The sequence below is a fragment of the Gymnogyps californianus genome, chromosome Z (assembly GCF_018139145.2).
Source record: "Gymnogyps californianus isolate 813 chromosome Z, ASM1813914v2, whole genome shotgun sequence".
In the NCBI taxonomy this organism is placed as follows: domain Eukaryota; kingdom Metazoa; phylum Chordata; class Aves; order Accipitriformes; family Cathartidae; genus Gymnogyps; species Gymnogyps californianus.
This window is the reverse complement of record NC_059500.1, coordinates 39,216,746-39,236,849: the sequence shown is the minus strand read 5'-3', so window position 1 is coordinate 39,236,849 and position 20,104 is coordinate 39,216,746. Positions and strand designations below refer to the sequence as shown.

Sequence of the window (20,104 nt, the reverse complement as noted above, 5' to 3'; positions counted from 1 at the left end):
CCATTTGTGGAGGTTTGGAATACTGTTCTTAATTAATATAAATCTCTTAGGAATAACAGTGTTGGATTGATTTATTTATTTTTGCCTGGCATATTATCATTATTTCAGTAGGAAAATGGAAGTCTATCGGAGTACCTTGCAAATAATAATAACTTCTGCCATTAAACATAACCCTAACCCAGGCAGGCACGGTTTTGAAGGTGTAAAAACACTGTAGGCTAACTTGGACATCTGTATACGAACAAGGTATTCTTAAATGTGAGAGGTAAAGTTTGATCACGTCAGACAACTCACAATATGTAGTAATGGGGAGATATGCATTTAAATCCATGTGGACTCTTACAAAGAGCACGTTCCTTTTGCTTGAGTATGATCAAGTATTTCTTTTTCAGACTAACAACTTTAAGGATAATACTCTGGTGCACAAGCATAGAATTTATTTCTCTTTGGCGCAGACCCATTCATTACTTTTCCCTGTTCATCAGAGCTGTTCTTTACTCCAGAATACCTAAAATCCCAATGGGCATGACATTGATCCATTTTATTTAAACAAACTGAGTGGATTTGTGTGTTCTCCTATAGGAAATGCATTATTTGACCTGTACTTTAATAATAACAACAATAATACAGTAGCCAAATTCCTTCTACTTTAAAAGCATGTTACTGTTTTTCTTTTGTTTCTTTTTCTTAATGTGGCTAAATAAAATGCAAATGTAAGTCATTTAGCTCTTGTTAAATTACCTGATATGGATTTTTTTCCCAGTAAAATAAGTCCTAGTTTATATGTTCTTGTGCAATGAAACCAGGCAAAAATTATCTTGTTTGTACCTTGTTTTCACTTGCAACTGGCTGGCTAACATACACAAAAGGGCTTATAAGTGATGTAAAATTACTATTTCATATTCTAGATATTATCCAGAACTGTAAAATTAATATAAACGTTCATCATTATTTGGTCGTCAAAGATTTGTTAGGCTTTTAGTGAAATCAGTGTTAATTAACAGTTTATGTATTTATCACTGAATAAATATAATTTTTCAAATATTTATTGCCCAGTGGGAGAAAACTACAGACATGGTACGGAAAATTCCTCTTTCCCCTTTGTGTATTGCTTCTGCGCGGTACTCTGGAGCTGCCATTGCCAGATGTGGACATGCTTCTTTTGAAAATAACAGTATCACTATTATACACAAGGCTCTGGATTATTTGCTTCCCCACCAGAAGAACATTGTGTGTGGGCGGATTATTGGCATTTCAAGGTCTGTGCAGAGTCTGGGAAGCTGGATCCTACTGTAAACAGAGCAACAGACAAGAGTGAGAGCAGGGAGGGGCATACATCTCACTGATTATTTTAAGAAGACAAGTTCCAAGAAGTTCTGAACTCAGATGTAGTACAGAAAACTTAAACAGACCTTCGTGTTTTCAGGGGAACTGTGTGCATTTGTTAAATGCAAAAATCCACAAGCTGAGCTATCGCATGATATAAGTAACATTTTGTTGCAGTCTGTGCAATGACACAAATAGCTTCTGAATTTACCTGTTAGTGGTATGATTGCCTTTTTACAGCAGGATTTCCGTGTAGATCACTGAAAAATGCATAGATCCAGCATAGATCCATTACCTTTGGCATGTTTATTATGTTAGTAATGTTTTTTGTTGTGCCTCTGGTTGGCTTTGCAAACAATTAATTACACTGTAGCCTGTTTAAAGGTTGAAAGTCCAAGTAAGTGTGTGTGAGATGACCTGTAGATAAAATCTCTTCATTTGTATTCTCCGGTTCATTTACAGGTCCTTCAGCAGCTTTTAAATCACTTCCGAAAAAACAAGGATAAAGTTCTTCTTTTCTCGTTTTCCACAAAGGTGAGCTCCATATGATTTTTATCAATTAATTGCAGCAGTAAGTTCTGAAGCGTAAAGCACTGAGGTGACAGCTGTCAACCACATTTCCTTTCTGTCTGTACTATGGGAAATAGTGATGAGGACAGTGTGCCGTACTCCAGAAGCATATTGAAACCTTATGTTTTCTCATGATAAAAATGGTGATGGCAAAACAAATGTAACACTCTGCTACCTTCCTTAGAGCTTTTTAAAATTGTTGTATTACTTCACGTTTAGATAGCTCATATTGAGTTCAGCTGGTATGTCTTGAGTTAGAGCAGTGTCACAGCGAAGTACGACTGAAGTACTTTGTGTACTGCTGTACACACAACCTTTGTGTTAGCACGGAAAGTAGTTAAATTTCCTCTGTTTAACTGGCTTTTGACTATCAGCAGTGATGAAACTTCAACCTTGAGACTTATTACACCAGTTGGTTTGAACTTAAAACAGTGTTTAATTGGAGCAAGAGGTATATGCACATTTCACTTTTAAGGGACTTGCTCCTTGGTTTTCTTGTTAGGGAGTAATGTGTTTCCTGAAATGGTGAATCTATAATATGGTTTTCTACACTTAAAGATTCATAATGATAGCATTAAAAAGTATTAAAAAATAATAGTGTGAATGACATTTCAGAGTCTTAAACATTTAATAATTTTGTGGCTTTAAGGAAGATGCAAGTTTAATATTTAGATGCAGTAGTAAAATGCTTATATGTCTTAGGCTGTGCTTCACGGTGTTCAAGACCAGACTGACTGCTGGTTACTGCAGTCTTTCAGTCCATCCCTCTGAACTCTGACTGTGCATACCAGCGTGTTGCTCTGTGCTGGCTCTGATGCTCATTTACTATATTTCAAGTCCTTGTAACTTGCTAAGATGGTTGGAAACTGTTTAAGTTGCCTGCCAGCTTATTGGGTTGAACTGATCCAGCATCACTTAGAGGTGGGACAGGCAGCCAGGGCTGGAGGATTGAGTGAGACCACAGCAGACCAATGTTTATCACCTTGAGTGCTGTAGAATCACAGCTAAAGAGAGTCAAGGATGTTGATATCAAAATGGCGAAGATTTACACTCACTTTCAATGCTTGGTCTATTGAAAATATGTTTAAGAAACATGGCCTCTGTGATTATGTTTAATTAAAAAGATAATAGTAAGCACTTAATCTTTTTTTTTATTTTTCCACCCAGTTGCTAGATGTGCTGGAACAATACTGTATGGCATCCGGGCTAGATTACCGACGACTTGATGGAAATACAAAATCAGAAGATAGGATCAGAATTGTGAGAGAGTTCAACAGCATTCAAGAAATTAACATATGTCTTGTATCTACAATGTAAGAAAATTTAACTTGTCTGTTTCGTTCTGCCTTTGTAGCGTTTAGTAAATAGGTTACTCTGCATTTTGCTTGATGACTTTGTGAGGGATTACTTTTTTGAGAAAGTGAATTGTTCTCTTGTGTGTTAGTAACACAGAGTCACTGCTGTGGTCTGAAACTTCTTAAAATATCTGGAGACTTCCTCCCTTCCCCTTTCCTCTGCTTTATGAGGATTTCTAAGATCGGAAACAAGTGGGTCTTCTGAATCCTAGTTTTATATTTTCAGTTGCTGTAGGTTTTTAAACATTATTATTAAAACTTTATTATTATTATTATGTCATTATCCACAAAAAGCTTTCATTTTATTGTAGACAGACTCAGTTTCTTGTACTGCACTAGTATTTCTTGTACTGAACTAGCAAGTAAGTGTGAACATGAAATGCTATGTTGAACTGAAAATTATCTCTTGGTGTTACTGTAATTTATTAACCACATTAATTAGCATATGTCTGTCTAAAATACTTCAAACAATCCTTGATTGTCTTTTAAAAAAGTATTTACCTATCAGATCTGCTTATGAATTTATGAAGGATAGTGAATTCTTTTGAAAAAGAGCAATGTGTTCAACTAGAATTAATGAAACTATGATGACCATTCTTTTATTTTTATTTATTTATTTATTTAATTCTGGTTACTTCCATGTTTCGTCTTGGATGAAGTTTGTTACCAGGCAAGGGCAGAAGGGGAACAAAGAAAAACTTTAATCTTCCTGCCCAGAGGAAAACTCAGTGAAACTTGATGAAACATGCAAACGTGCTGTTCTTGCCTATACAGTCACTTTAGTCCTTCTTTACTAAAAGTGTGCATGTTGGAGTTAGTTAGGAGGATCCACACTGCCTGTGTTTAATTAGAAGTCAGACATAATCTTAAAGACTATTGCAAGCGCACATCAGAACTGTCTTCAGATACTCTCTGGTGCATGTGGGCAGGGTTGTGAAGAGATTTGTGGTGTTGGTCATGCCCATTTGTTTGTAATCTCCGTCAACTGTGGAATCTGGCCATCAGCTTCCCTAAGACCTTTATGAGTCCCTATTCCTTGTCTCTGAAGACAGCAAGGAATTACTGCATCCATAGTATTAGGAAAGATGCTAGTTTGTGCTCCTATCAGTCTAGTTTAGTTGCGTAATCATAATGTCTTCAGTTCTCTTCCATTAATTTACACAGAAAGAAAAATGAAGGTCAGGTAAACAAAGATGGACTTTCTCCTCTCTGTTATGAGAGCTTGTGAATACAGACTATTGAGCTTTCCATGCCTGCTTGTGGTGCTTGAGATGAGAGTCTTGATTCTGTTGTTTTTAGTGTTTCTCATCTCACTGAGTAAATGGAAGGAGCAAACAATGATGGAATTGCAGTCAATACAACCGGTGTTTACTAAGCATAACAGAAGGTGTAATTCTTTGTGTAGTTTGTCATAGATAACAAGAAGTGATCTTCTTGCTTGCTTGATATACAGTAATGGAAGCAGCTTTAATTTTGTAATCCTTTGGAAATCAGAACGTGATATATCCTAGTTCTACTCTACAAGAGATTCATCTTTCCTCTTACTCAGATTTCAGGCATTAGGACTTTACAGTATATTCTTTATTTCTCAATACATAGTAAGTTGACAGAATTGGGTCATGCTCTTCTGTCTGTACTTTCTTGCAGAGTTTTTGGCTGACTGTTCTGTGTAGTCAACTTGTATGTGTTCTGAAACTCCCACTGGTCGGAGAGCCAAATGTTGATTTTCACTGAAAATACTTGCACAGTCTTTTGGCTGCAGAAATGCATTCTGCAAAGGATGAATTCCCTGCATAGTGATCTTGAGTCTGCCATTATATTCTACTGGCACAGTTAACATACAACTTTAAACAGGAAGCTCCAATCTATAAATTAGCAAGTTACAGTGCAGACAGTGGTGATGACTTCACTGTTAAATTTACAAGGTTCCTGTTTTATATTCCTTTTTTTATACTGGCAAAATGCTGTTTCTGCCTGGAATTGCCTATGTATAGCCCATAGACATTTGAAAATCCTGATTTTTAATTGGTTGGTGAGGTTTTTTTGAGAAATGGGGCCTTAAACAATAAAGTAAAAAAAAAAAAGAAAAGAAAAATCTGTCTATCTATATATCGTTTGACCTCAAGTCTTGCAGTTAATGTCAGTATCAAACATAGTCATATAGCTATCCATAATGCCTTTATCGATAGCTATGACTAATATAGCCATATGGGTAAATATATTTTATGGATGTTGAGAGAAAATATGATTGATTTCTTCAGAGCTTGTAAATTCCATCAAGCCATTAGGTGTAGATCATGAATGTCAGCCTTGAGCCCTATGGAAAAATAGGTATACATCTGTTGGAACTTCTAAGGCTCATGAAGTAAAATCTGTTTCAGAATACTTCAGTTCTGTGCTGGTGTTGCTGGGAAAATGTATGATTATTTAGAAAAAGAGAAGGGGATTTTTGGGCATGCTTAGAAACATTAAAATAATTACTGTAGTTGCTATAACTTGATAGGAGAATGTCAGAGCTTGCAACTCCATTGGTGCTGCTTAGCCTGAAGAAGGGGAACTGTATGTGTACAATAGTGAAGTGTATGCAGTCCTGTTCCCTTGTAGTGTTCTGGAAGAAATAAGAGCAGCGAGTATTCCTTTAAGGCTAAATCACTGTTTCTGGGTTTTCCATGCTAGTCTTTCTCTAGATTAATTCCTTCACAATAATTATACATGAAAATCTGTTTCTGCTTCTCAGTTTTCATTATTATGTAAAGAGAAGTGCTTAGATGATGGAGATGATGGTTACAGAAATTTGTAGACAGTTTTTATCATGAAAGGTTACAGTATGCGCTTCCATTCTACCTGCAGCATTCTCAATTACTGTCCATTACGGGACTGCTGTCCCTTACTTTTTGCTTTTACAGGGCTTCATTTAACTTGAATTTTTCACAACTATGTTGCAAATAATTCTTAATGCGCATGTAATCACATTCAAAGAACTCTCAGCCACAAGATCTCACTGAAACAGAGAACTTAAGAACTATAAAAAACTTACCTTGGTAAATAGAATTATGTAGTCAAAGCTTTCATAGAAACTTTTCATAATGCGGTATAGTTTTGTAACTTCTGAACATTGAGGTATTAAATAGTCAGTGACAGGATATAAAACCAAGCCATTTATTTAACACAGTGTGCAGTTTTAAATAAGATGATCTTTTGAAAACTGTTGTTTGTAACAGAACTGTTATGAGGCCTTTCATACAGGGCTCTTCATTTGAGCCATATTATAGTAACTTGCATGGACCATCTTGTAGTAATGACTAACAGCTAGTTAAAGTTATTGTTAAAATGGAAGATATTCTTTACAATGCACAAACTAACTACTGCATTCATTCTGTCCATGAAGGATATAGGAGCCGTTCTTTTTCTGTTTTGGAGTATTCACAAATCTGAATTTTTGTGGCATAACTAAAAATATTGAAAGGTAAAAGCTTTATAAAGCTAAGTATCCTGTTTAGTTAATTTTTATAGTCAGTCTGTTTTACTTGCACTAAGGCTTTACGCTGAGGTTTAATTCATATTTCAGTTCCAAATATTGCAAGTTTTTGAGAAACCATTTGGAAAAACATGTTGACTTATGTTTCAGGCTGACTGCAGGGTTCGTTTGGTAAGATGAGAGGCTGAATTCTGTCCTCACTAAAAAGAAATACACCAAAATTCCAAAATACAGTAAGGTATTCTGAAAAATACAAAGATTTTTATTCAGCATTTCAAACTTTGAGAACGCTCATCCTCCGGAAACCTCCGTTAATATTGGCAGGTTCCCACATCCTCTCCCTTTCCAGGTTTAACTAACCCAACACCATACCACACCTGGAAGGAAGAGGCCACAACTGTATTTACATTGACAAGAATTCCATGAAGACCAAAAAGTGGTGGGGCTCTGTAAGCTTTTGGTTTCTGTCTCCATTCATTCTTATACCTGGAAACTTTACCTTTCCCACTGCTTTAAACAAGCAGAATATAAAGTAATCTGTTAAAACTAGGTGCTTGGTAAATTAAATGGGATTGACTTTTTCAATTTTGTGGTACCTCATTCAGGAAAAAAACACACTTGAAATCAGGGCTGCCTATGTCAATGTGAAGAATTGTTTTAATAGTTAATAATAGTATTTAGCATGTGCTTGCATAGGAACTTGTCTCTTTTTGTAGGAATGTTGGCTGAGCCCGTTGAAAAGAATTTTCAGTATTTGCTTGTTTTGCAGCTGGATGAGAAGTGGTGTTTTCGTCACTTTTGTTCCTATCAAATCGTTCAGCTATGCACATGCCAAACTCCAAGTAACTGAGCAGTTTTGTTGGCTTCAGCGAGGCATTAGTTACTACCTCAGGTTAGGCATATGCTCACATTCTTTACTGACTTGCAGGCTTTACCTGAAAGCACACTAGAGCTGTTTTAAGATGATGTAACTGGTACCCCTGTGACTCCTAACCCCCACAGTAGACAATTTTCTTGCAGTGACTTTTTTCTTGTGATGACCGGTATGAATGTTGCTCATATGCAGCTGCGTGGCCAACTATATTTTTAACAGTTGACTTAACATACTGCACAAATATGCTTGTGACAGTTGTTAATTCTTATAGCTGTGACTTACCCTAGACTATGACCATTTTAGTGGAAGCTGCGTAGCATTATTGTCAAAACTATGTGCTGGGATTAGAGGAAGTAAAATTTAATGCAGACTCTTTTATTTAAGCTGTAGTTTTCCTGCTTCTGTAATGTTAACTGGCATAGAAGTGGTTGTGAATTTCAGTATAATCGTTGGGGGAGTTGGCCTGTGTAGGGCTTAGTGGGTATGAAGTAGCAATCAGGACTTTTACTATAGTAAGGTGATAGCAGTTGGTTATGACTCAGCTGGTCATACAGTTTGTAATCTTCTTGCTACTTAGGTGAAAAGATTGCCTTTTACAGCAGTGGTTATTTGAGTACTTGGTGGTTGTTAACACAACAGTAACACAAAGCTGTACCCCCCTATTTTCAGTGTCTCTGTTGTGCTCTTTTTATTTATGTTGGGGAAAGGTATGCCAATATGGACCTAATACACTGGAAAAAAGTTTGTTCTATTTTCCTTACTGTCAAATAGTTCTATTTTTTCATTTTTATGTTTTTTTAGGGCTGGTGGACTGGGTCTTAATTTTGTTGGTGCCAATGTTGTTATACTGTTTGATCCTACATGGAACCCAGCAAATGATCTTCAAGCTATTGACAGGTACACTCTCAAAGTACAGAACTTGATCCATGTTGTATTCTTCTTTTGCTTTGATTCTGTAATCTGATTGTCCAACTAAAATTTTCCTCAGGGAAGAAATTTTTTACGTAGTCTGACTTGTCCACAAGACAGTAAGAAATGTCCAGCTAAATTATTTTTTAGCTTTGATGTTCTTATTTTTGACTTCTTGAATTTTACTTCTTATTTTCCATTTTATTTTTGTGGCAGTGTAACTTTTTGTGATCTCTAGAACACGTGTGTGTGTGTGTAGCTGGATGGGATTTTTCTTGTGTTCGTCAGGAGACAGTATGTTGTAGTTGACCATAGTTCAAATGATGTTTTGAATTCCAGAATCCTTAAAGAAAAACATTTATGTTCTTTTCTGCTTCACCCTTGTGGAGATTAGTGTCTTTTCAGCACTCACTTCCATCTCTGATATTATGCCATTGGAGTATTTCCAGGAATCTGGATTTTTCTTTCAAGGCTTTTTGACCATAGGATATTTCCCTAGGAATTCAGGACAGACTTTTGAATAGCTGAAGTAAAGAATATTGGAAGCCTTCAAAATTCAGTAGACTTCTATATTTTCATGAGCAGAAATAAACTTGTTTCTGTTGTCCCATCCAATTACGTAATTCCATTTTAAGGATCTTTCTGACTTCTAAGAGGTGTTTATGTGCACCTGTTCTAGAGAAATATGTGTGTCAGAAATGTGTTTTGTTGAAAGGGACTGTCTTTAAAGAATCTTTGTGAGATTACATTTCTATAAATTGGTTCAGCCTCTCTTGAGTTTTTGAAATATAATTATTAGAAGTCTCATAATTTACCGTTTATATAGAACACTGCCTGTTCGTTAGCTGTTTTTATGATGTTGTGACTTGCAAAGTGCTTTATAAAGTTAAGAAAGAACAGACTGCCCCAAGTAATCCATGATCTAACTCCTGTATAATGCAAATAGGAGAATATCTTGTACAAGAGCAGATGGAAACGGAGGGGGGGAAAAAAAAGCCCTGAGAAAACATGGTGGAAGATGTGTTTTCAAGAGAGATGGGAGACAGGCCTTGTGATACAAATTGAGGAGAAAGCTTTTTCAACTGGGTAGGCCTGGGAAGAAACATGGAAAACTAAGGCTAAAGGAAAAGGGAATGAAATACTGAGGAAAATTTGGAAAAGTAAAAAAAAAAAAAAAAAAAAAACCAAAACAACAAAAACCCAACCAACTCATAAATGATTTAGAGTACTCCTGTTTTATTGGAATGCTTTTATTTATTTATTTAACTACGCCTAAGAGCTCTCGCTTATTTTTTTTACTGATAAAAATTGTTTTTTAATATGCCACTGTCCTTGCAGAGCTTATAGGATTGGCCAATACAAAGCTGTTAAAGTGTTTAGATTGATATCCTTGGGAACTGTGGAGGAGATGATGTACTTGCGACAAGTTTATAAACAGGTAAAGTTCACAAACTATTTAAGTTGGGAGCTCTTTTTAGCAGTTTCAATGACTGAAAGCTAAGCTAGCCTATAGCAAAATTGTAGTTTACCTTGGTTTTATGATATATGCTGTTACCTTAACTTATTAAGCAGAGAGATATCATTTAGGAATTGTCAAAGAACAAAACAGAATTATATTTGTATTCAAGTTTTTCTGTAACTTTTGACAGTTTAATTATGCAGTATACATTAATCAGGTTATACAGAGAAGAGAACTGTTTTATTTAAAGACTTGTAAAATACATCTGTGACAGTTGTAGGTAGTAGCTGCAGCAGTCTGGTTCAGGCAGCTTTTTCTTATGAGAGGTTGGAGAAAGTACAGCAAAAATCTTGCTGGTGCTATAGAAGAAAAGCAAGAAGGCATTGCTACTCTTCTGCCTGTGAAAACTTGCTTGTAAAAGGAGGGGAAAACAGCTTGTAGTTGCTGCTATTATGAAGGTAAGAAGTGATGTTGCTTGCCAGAATACTCAACCTGAAACACTTGCTCTCTCTAAATTTTTCTACTTGCATTGATAGGTTTAAACACCTAAGATTGGGAAAACACAGTGTGTGGTTTGAGGAACACATAATCTAGCAACTGTTTCCTGATGAGATGAGAAATAAAACAAAAAACTCGAACATGAACAACAAAGAGCAGGCTGCAGGATAGTAAGAAATTAGATGGAATATGAACATGTTTTTCCTAACAGAAGTTGCAAGTTAAGAAATAAGATGATTGGTTTTAAGTTAAGATACTGACATTATGGGCATATAAACTTGGAGAAAGGAAGAAAATCAGTGAGATACAGTTGTCTTGAAGAATGCATTTCATAGAAAAGACAAAGTAGGTCACTTCAGTGGGCAAATGATACTATATATTAAAGAAAGCTTTATGAAATTTGATGAATTAACTTAATAATTTGAATTTTTGGCCATAAATAGGAAAAATTTGGTAATGAGTCTTCAGTGACAAGCACCCTCTTGTAGCTGGGTTATTTACAAGGAGTAGGTTGGAGGCTGAATGAGTGGGAAATGCAGTAGTATATAGATTGTCATTATCCTCCTAAGATTTAAGCAAGTGACAAATAAGAATAAGGTTCTAAGATAGTCTGATTTCACAGAGCAGATAGTGAGAAAATCCACAGCTAGAAGATCAAATCTTGACCTGCTCTCAGTAATGTGTATGGCCTGCTTTAAAATGTTACTTTCAAAAGTGTAAGTGACTTTATCTCACTTAAATTCAGTGTTTTGTGGAAGCCAAAAAGCCATTAGAGTTCTGTTTAGTTTTGACAAAATTATCTAAATAAAAAAGAGAAAACTTGTTAAGAAGAAATTAAAAGAAGTAGGTGATGGGCTGAAGTGCTCACAGGTAATTAGGCAATTTTCAGAGACTATCAGAAGCCTAGAATGAAGAAGACATTGTATTAATAGTTGAAATTATATACTAATGAGGCAAGTAAAATATGAAACATGGTAAGTTCAAAAACTATTTTTGAGGGACAGTGGTCTAAAATCATAAAAGCTAATAATTTAGATTTCAAACACATCAGGAGCAGGAATTGTACTGCTCTATGGGCATTACTTCAGCGAGGTTTAAAGGAGTGTTCATTGCAAAAAAACCTACTTGATTTATTCTTGATATCCATATTCATGGAAAAGCTTAGAGAGCATCCTGTTCCAAAGTTTCTCTTGTGCGAACTACTTTTGAGGATTCATTTCAACAGCAAGTACCAGTAGGAGAGGTCTCAGAAAGGCTAACAAAATGAGCAATAGCAGATTACGACCAACTATATTCACCACAATCCTGAAAGAGGGGAGTCAGGCTTCACAGAGGTCTTTCGAATTGGTGATCTTGTAGATAAGAAGACCTGGATATTGTCTGTTTGGATTTCCAAAAGGTGTGTATAAAACTTCTTGGAAGGCTTTTGTGGTTTTTTTTTCAAGTTGTCTTGTGTTTTTCAAGTTGAATAAGAAGCAATAAACGGTAATTGTAAATCTGGGATTTCTTTGTTTGGTCTACACTTGGATTGCATTCCCTGCTATTGACACTTGAGCACAGTTAGGAAATTTTCAGTAAGTTGTGAAGAAAATGCGTTTTTCTGCTGTTGAAAATTCAGAAACCATGAGTACATGTAGATGTGTGAATTTCAGTGAACTGTACAAATGTGCTCTCAGCTAAATGTTGTCATCCATCCTTTTCATGAAATGAATTTATGTGAAAATGCTTTATCACGTTTGTAGTGTATTCTTACTGAGAGATCTATTTGATTTTAAAATTGCTGAAATTTTTTTATTAGTGGTGTTTGGTTGTCTGACCTAGTCATATGTGATTGAAGAATCTGATGTAAATAAGATTGAAATCTAACATAATAGAAACCTGAATAAGTTATAAATGTATCGTAAAGTATACTTTTGTAAATACCATGCATAATTCAAGAAAGATGTAAACTGTGCTTAGCTAAAGTTAAACTAGAATTTGACTGTATAGTTACTGGCCTACATATTTCAAGAGATGTGTGTCTAGAAAAATGCCTGTTCAGTGCTAGAACTGGAAGTGAGTAGAACTGAAGAACTACCAACTGCTTAGAGACAGTTACAAAAAATATTACAGGTCTGGTATCCATAAAACCATGGTTTTGACATTCTTCCACTTAAAGTCAAATAGACCAATTATATAAGTATTGAAAATTTGCAGTCATTGGAATGCAGCTAAACCTGCCTGACTTCAAAAATGTTTTAATTCTGCCTGACAAACTATTTACTTGTCTTTCCTTTTCACCTGGAAGATTTTTAAGTCACTTCTGTTCAGTCTGCTCAGCAGGAGTGCATGATAATTGAAATATTCAGAGATCAGTAGGAGTAATCTTGTGGCTTTATTTAATCGTTACCAAGTAAGCATACAATGCAAAGGACTATGAAAAAATAGTAAGAATTCAGTATTGAGGAAAGATGAGCAGTCAAAATACAGAGGAGTGTCAGTAGTGTGTATAGTAAGTGTCTGATTTTAGACAACAATGAAGTAAAAAGCTTGAAATTTTTTTTTTTTTTTTAATTCAGTAAAACCAAGCAGGTTCATATTATACCGCAATCTATTATACCAACATCTGCCAGGGAAATTAAAAGAAAATATCCTCCCTTAGGAATTTCTGCCTGCTCCAACTAAAGCTGTGTATATAATGTGGATGCCAGGAAATTCTGACATGTTGTTGGAGCAAACACTTCTGAAATCTCTTGTGTTGTTCTGTTTTAGCAACTTCACTGTGCGGTGGTTGGAAGTGAAAATGCCAAGCGGTATTTCGAGGCAGTGCAAGGATCAAAGGAACATCAAGGAGAGCTTTTTGGGATCCATAACCTTTTCAAACTTAGGACTCATGGGTCCTGTCTTACCAAAGACATCCTGGAGGTGTGAAGTCCTGCCGTTTTCCTTTTGGATACTAGTTTTACATTTTTCCTTTCCTCATGAGATATTTTGTCATAATTTTGAATAGAAACACTTTATAAAACAGAATGGTGAAACTGAAACAGTACCTGTCTATGCAGTGCCTGAAATGAAATAGGCATGCTAATTTCTCACTCTGATGTAGACCAGATAAATTTCCTTAAATCAAACAAAAAACTGGAAAAAGTTTGGATTATAATTTTCAAAAGTTTGCTAATATATTTCTTTTCCTAATAAAAATGCCCTAACTTATTTTTGTGATACTTTCACATATTGTCAACTTTGTGCACAGATACCTTATATGCATCACTAGCTCAGAGTGACCTTTTAAGCCAGAATTCTGATCATAAAAATATTTTTTATGATCATAGTAACCTTTTTATAGTACATTTTGAGATGTCAAAAACTGTTTAATAAAATATATTTTATAATGCTGTATTTAAAAATGTTATGGGGTGGAAGTAAATAACTGAGGCTTCATATTTTAAGATTCATTTCTTAGTTACTCTAAAAAGACTGTTGGCCCAACTCCATAGCGTATATTGCAAACTGATTTTAAGTATATGCAGTATTATATACCTTTTTCTATCCAACATGTTTATTCTAGGTTTCTTTCCATCCTTCCCTTTATTTTGTCATTTTGCCTGTGCTAGGAAGAGGCTGGGGAATGTGATATAGCAGTATAAAGTTAGCATAGCCAAACGAGTAGTATGGTGTAAGAACACATACTTTGGGGATATTAAGCTGACACCTTCTCTAAATTAAATTAAAACATGATATATAATATGAACATTGTAGCAGGTATTCTGCTTTGGAAAAAATTTAAAATTATTAAAACAGTATATGCATAAGATTCTCCTAATTTATGCAGTGTATTACTTTTCCTACAGGTTATGTGTTAGATCAAAGAGCAGTAAGTGTATTGCTAAAATGTAAGTCTTAGTCTGGACTTTGCTGATTGTACTTGTGGTGCTTGCATCTCTGTAGAAAGAAAGAAAAGCTATTTTTTTTCTGGGCTTGCCTTTGTCAACTTGAACAGATACAGTTTTTATTACATACATTCTTGATTGTTTTAGAGGGAAGGGCGAGTAGAAGCAGGAGTCATGACAGCAACTACATGGCTAAAGGAAGAGACTCCTCCATGCAACTCAGAAAAGGTGAGGTGTCTTTGTGGACTATGGACCAGAGCATGACAGTCCCACTAGTTCCTGATAGTACAGTGGCAAATGTGGACAGTATGTTTTGTTAGGCTGATAATACTTCTACCCTAGATTGCACTTGCCGTCTTTTATTGTCTGCTTACCTCTAGTTTTACATATTGTAAAGCATTAGATAATGTCATACTGTCTGTATTTCTGTGTTTAAAATGGAATATTCTGAATATCTGGTAATACGGTATTCTATGACCTTTCCAACACTTGGATATCCTCAGTCTGAACGAAGGTACTAGTAACATGCTGTTATTATAGAGCAATATTGTTTACTGAAGCACTGCTCTGTAGTGTCTTAAGAGTGACAGCCTTATGATATGATATGACATGACATGACAGTTGAGAATCTGACACCTACTGTTATTTAGAAAATTTTCATTAGGGAATTGTGGAAAGGAGTACAATTGGTTTAGAGGATTGAAAGCTTGCTTCAGGTTTTGTGGACTTCTGTGGAAGAAATGGGCTGATGTTGATGTATTATATATCTTTAGTTAATGTAATCAGACTGATTCCCACCAAATCAGTGGTCTGTTCAATGCTGGCTTTTTTTTTTCTTTTTTTTTTTTTTTAACAACTTACCTAATGGTTTCCTTTTCTTTCTGAAAACGTTGGGTTTAATGGGAGCATTTTCATGAATGTTTTTGACTGAACGCTATGTTCAGGTGATTTGAGAAACGAACAGTTAGGTCTACAATATGGCCTCTGAGCATGAAAATATCGTGAGATTAGATCACACTGAATGGTGCTAAAAATTAGCCACTGTCTCTTATGCTTTTTGGAGATTTCTGTGGGTAAATGTCAGTATCAATTTAAATCGATATGCCATTATATTGGTCTTAGCCTCACATCACTGTATGGTCATGATCTCGCATTGGACTTGGTGAAAAACAGTAACTTTTTTAGCTTATGTTAAATGCTTTTTGATAAGCAGGGTGATATCAGGATTAATGTATTAATTTTAAAACTTCATGTACAAAAGTTTAGTACTTACACTTCTGACTTTCCATTTACATATTGTCTTAATTCTCGTCTCAGTAGTACACAGTTTTGGAGCTGTGTTCTGGACTTCTGTATCTTCAAAATGTTTTTAGGTTGCCTGGGGGTAATTTTTGTTTGATTACAGTAGGCCTCAACTAATTTTAGAGCAGAATGTTATGTACTCATAGCTCTTGTAAACTGTGTTAGCCCCCATATACAAGGAGGTTGACCACTGCTGTGAGATATTTTTTTTTTTTATGGATGTCATTAAACAGTATTAAGGTTTGAATCATGAAGTCACTTTTCAAACTACCTTTGAAAGATGAAAAGTTGCAATAAGATTAGTATAAACTAGAAAAATACGGGTGTGGATTGTGAACATAGGTTGTTTTAGCAGTGTGCAGCATATATTATCTCAAATATATAATCTTTTTGTTTATTTTCACTGTTGTTCTGCTAAAAATTTTGTTCTGCCAAAAATTTTGTTCTGCCAAAGACTTTTATGTAATTTGTCTTTATGATTTGTTTTGTATTTGCTTTCTATTTGTGTATTGTAATATTATTTTATATATATATTTTTAGATAGGGTAACATAGTGAAAATCCACTTTTTTTACACTGCTTTGGAATTAGGTGTGTTCCATATACTACTTATGTTTTAAATACCTTTACTGTAAATTATTTTTCTTTTTAGTATGAACAACCAGACTGTAAAGAAGATGGAGATCCCCGAAGCATTCAGGCACAATTAAAGAGAGAAGAAAGAGATTTTTGTGATGACTTTAGTGATGATGATATTCTGGAAACTTCTGTGAAAAAATGTGACAGAAGCAAGCCTTGCAATGCAAATAGTTTAATGGTAACAAAGGGACAGCTTTCCTTAATGCAGTGTGGATTCTCTAAGTTGTTGCAGAGAGAAATTGAAACTACCAAAGAAGGGGATAATAATTATAACTCTCATCATTCAAGTTCTGATGATCAGACTATAAGAACAAATGTAAATAGCAAGTACAGTGATTTTCAGAAATGTCAAAGCCGTGTGCCTGTTTTGGAGCATTCGAAAGCTGCTCAGTCACCAAATGGAACTGATAAACAAGATATGCGTAGTACAGACTGGCTTGTTTTATCAGGCTCTGAGGAGGAAGGGGACAGAGAAAGTGAGGATCAAGGCATTTCAAAGCAAAGTGATATAGTCATGGAAACTGAAAGCAGTTCTGAAGAGGATGATGATGTCATCTTTCCTACACAAGTTCCAGCATGCCAGCAACCAATGCTTACTAAAAAAGTTGAAATATACAGGTCAACATCTGAAAACTGTGAAGAGTTAGCAAAAGAAAAAGATGGGCTTGTATTTAAGGGAGACAGTAGGCAATTTGGATTCCATAGTACTGAGTCAAATTTCAGCAAAGCCATGTCTTTTGCAGACATCAAGAACAGCACAAGAGATTTGAAAGGAGCAAGTGACATAAGTGATGAGTCTGATGATATTGAAATTTCCCACAATTCTGAATCAAGAAAGTTAAGAACTTGCAGCTTTCCAAAATGGAAAGAAAGACATGCCCATGACAATGGACTACGTAACGTCTCCAAATCTCTGCTACAAGCAAAGAAGCCCAATAGAAAAGAAAAGCAAAGTGATTCCCAGAATATAGACGAATTTTCATCCTCTGAAGATAACTTAGAGAAAATTCATACCAGAAAGCAAAGCTGTAAGTGTAAAAGCCGGAGAGGCAGAGTTCGGTTTGGGTCTAAAATGCTTCATGCTACTCAAGATACCTCTGTTGCACAAATGAAGTCTAGCAATTATGCTGTGCGTAGAACTTCTGCAAGTAAAACTGAATTTGAACATCAAGAGCAAAAAGTGGAATCAATGGACAGATACTTAGGTAATTAGTAATTTAATTTCTTTGATTTTATATCAACTAAAGTAGTAACGTGTTTATCATTTTTGGCAGGTTTTAAGTTTTTCCTGATATACATGTTTTTGTTACAAGATACTGATAAATGCTCTGCTAAATTATTTAGTAATGTCTTTCTGTATCTCTCTTTTTGTCTATTAGCCTTGCCTTCCTGTCTTCTGGGGTGATGGGCTGCTTTGTAATATTTTGTTAAACACTTACTGTCTGTTGAAAGATGCTAAGATTGAAGATTTATTAAGAATTCACGAATCTAAATATTTGAACTGTAAAACCTTAAAAGTCTTGACAGGGCTGTTAAATAAAAACTTAGGTACATGAGAAAAAACATACCATGTAGAAGATTTGATTCTGTTGGAGACTTAACTTGAAACATTAATATTGCAGCCATTAAATTATAGATGCTTTGAAACTTCTTTGTCCAGCTGAAAAAAACCCACACTGAAATGGAAGCAGTATTAAACTGTCTGGATAAATCTGAATAAGTCTAATGATTGTTGTTAATTTCATACAGCTGAGAAACTTGGTGCTGAGTTAAATCATAACAAATTTTACAACTTTAATATAAAACTTCTTTTTAAATTACAATATCATTCTTCAGTGCCACTGCGTACCTTCAGAGTTTTGGAATAACCAATGGCTTTGATTATATCTTTCTCCTAATATATCAGATGGTGTTCAAGAAGTGGCATATATTCATTCAAATCAGAATGTGGTTGGATCCAGCAAGGCTGAGAACCGCTTGAGCCGGTGGGCAGTGCGAGACGTATTTGAGTTGAAGCAGTTTTCCCAGCTCCCTGCTAATGTAGCAGTCTGTAGTGCCAAGGTAAAGAGAAATGTTTGGGAAATGTTGTTTTTACTCTTTTTTTAATCCTCATTTTTCATCTTAAAAAGCTCTAACAAACTTGTTTTTCTGTTAATGGCCACCATGAATGATCAAAGCCACTGAGGATGGGAGGAGGAGGAGGCTCAAATGGAGGTCTAATAAATTACTCTTGTGTTTTGTTTTTTGGGGTGGTTTTTACATTGGCTAGCTCTGAAAGAGTTGGGAATTAAGCAGCACAGCACCCTCTGTGGGATTTTTCTGTGAGAGAAATGGTAAGATTAAAGATTGCATGTTTGAAATCAAATTCTGTGCCATGTTTTTCTGATTTGAGGCTTGAAAAAACTTTAGTTTGTCCTGGATCCAGTTAACAAAAATCCAGTTGCCACAGTACATGCCGGAATCTCTGTAGCATAGAAAGTCAAACATCAATCAGTTTGCAGATTTTTTTTTTTTGAGGGTAGACACATGCAGTTACTATAATGAGTTAAATTGTCTATGCTTAATGTCTGAAATGTAAAACTAGAGTTTACTGGGAGTGCTCATTTGCAGCAACAGATACGTTTTATGCTTTTTGTTGGTCATGCATCTTGTTTAATTACATTTGGAATACATAACAAATCTGGAATAAATTCAGGTACAGCTTCCAGATTTTTGTTCTTAGTACATAGTGGTTTTAATCTACTTTGATTATCTGGACACTTTGTTGTTTGCCTTGTAATAAACGTTTGCAGTTTCCTAGACTGATTCTTAAGATAAACCACAAGCATAGAATAAGTAATTGGTGAATGTGCAGTTTAGTCTTTACAAACATGTTAGCAATCACTATAGAAATTGTAGACATAAGACTATGTTGTTCTGGGGTGTTGAACATCCGCAGTGGCTAGAAGAGTTTCTTCCAGCGTTGTTAATGTACTGTATTTAATTAAGCCATTAGCAGGGATGCCAAAGAATTTTTACACTGGGAAGATCAAACCAGGCCAACCAGTAAAGTGAGGCCTTTTCAATTCTAACACATTTGCATTAGAATGTCCCTTATTAACACAAAAGTTGGTCAAAAATACTCAAGAATACTGTAGAAAGGTACTTATTTAATGGCAATGGCTGACAACATTATTAAAACTAAATATAAATGAAAGAAAACTTTGAAGAGAGTACTTTGTGTAAATGTCTGTTGATCCACCTATGTTCAAAACTAGTTTGTGCGAGTTCATTTGTATTGTTTGTGTAACTTGCATCTCATTATTTAGAGTTTATGTGACTGCAAGTATTACAAATGAACTTCTCTTGATTAACTTGTCAGTCAATTTTTCTAAGGTATCTATTTTTCACTCAGAAGCAACAGTAGTATCAATTCTCTTGGAGATCTAAGTAGGAAGAAAAACATCAATAATTATGGAGAAGGCTGCCTCCTCCTTCACTTCCTGTTCTTTCTTTTATGTAGAGGCACTAATCTAGAAATAATCCCTAGATGGCTGCTATTCTTAAATGCGGAGCTTTGAATTTTTTGTACTCAGCTTTAAAAAAGAGCTGCCAGAGCTTCATAGACAACTTTGAAATATGATCTACTTAGAATGTTACTGCTACTATTTTCCTTTCATCATTATTTTATTTTTATTTTGGAAGGCGCTTTGTGAAAAACATGATCATTGTTGCTTTTCTGGCTATCAGTCTTTGGTCATTTTTCACTTACTTGCCATCAGTTTAAGTTAGGACATTCACTGCCAGAGCAACTAATTGTGTTATCATAAAGAGAATGCTGATTTCA

General features: G+C 35.2%; 1 protein-coding gene across 5 annotated transcripts in view; it reads left to right on the top strand.

The window, feature by feature from the left end:
• Positions 1-20,104, top strand: part of ERCC6L2 (ERCC excision repair 6 like 2) — a 59,185-nt gene that overhangs the window by 22,269 nt on the left and 16,812 nt on the right. For 4 of the 5 annotated variants that reach the window (XR_007767795.1, XM_050912871.1, XM_050912870.1 and 1 more), the window contains 8 exons: positions 1,789-1,860; positions 3,064-3,209; positions 8,405-8,500; positions 9,851-9,950; positions 13,221-13,373; positions 14,486-14,566; positions 16,292-17,483; positions 18,185-18,339. Coding sequence is in view for 4 of the 5 variants with exons in the window: in XM_050912871.1 (XP_050768828.1) it covers positions 1,789-1,860; positions 3,064-3,209; positions 8,405-8,500; positions 9,851-9,950; positions 13,221-13,373; positions 14,486-14,566; positions 16,292-17,483; positions 18,185-18,339 (1,995 nt within the window). In the remaining variant the exon portion in view is untranslated. Of the gene's footprint in view, positions 1-1,788; positions 1,861-3,063; positions 3,210-8,404; positions 8,501-9,850; positions 9,951-13,220; positions 13,380-14,485; positions 14,567-16,291; positions 17,484-18,184; positions 18,340-20,104 lie in introns of those variants that run through there. The other variant, XM_050912873.1, reaches the window with a different exon arrangement.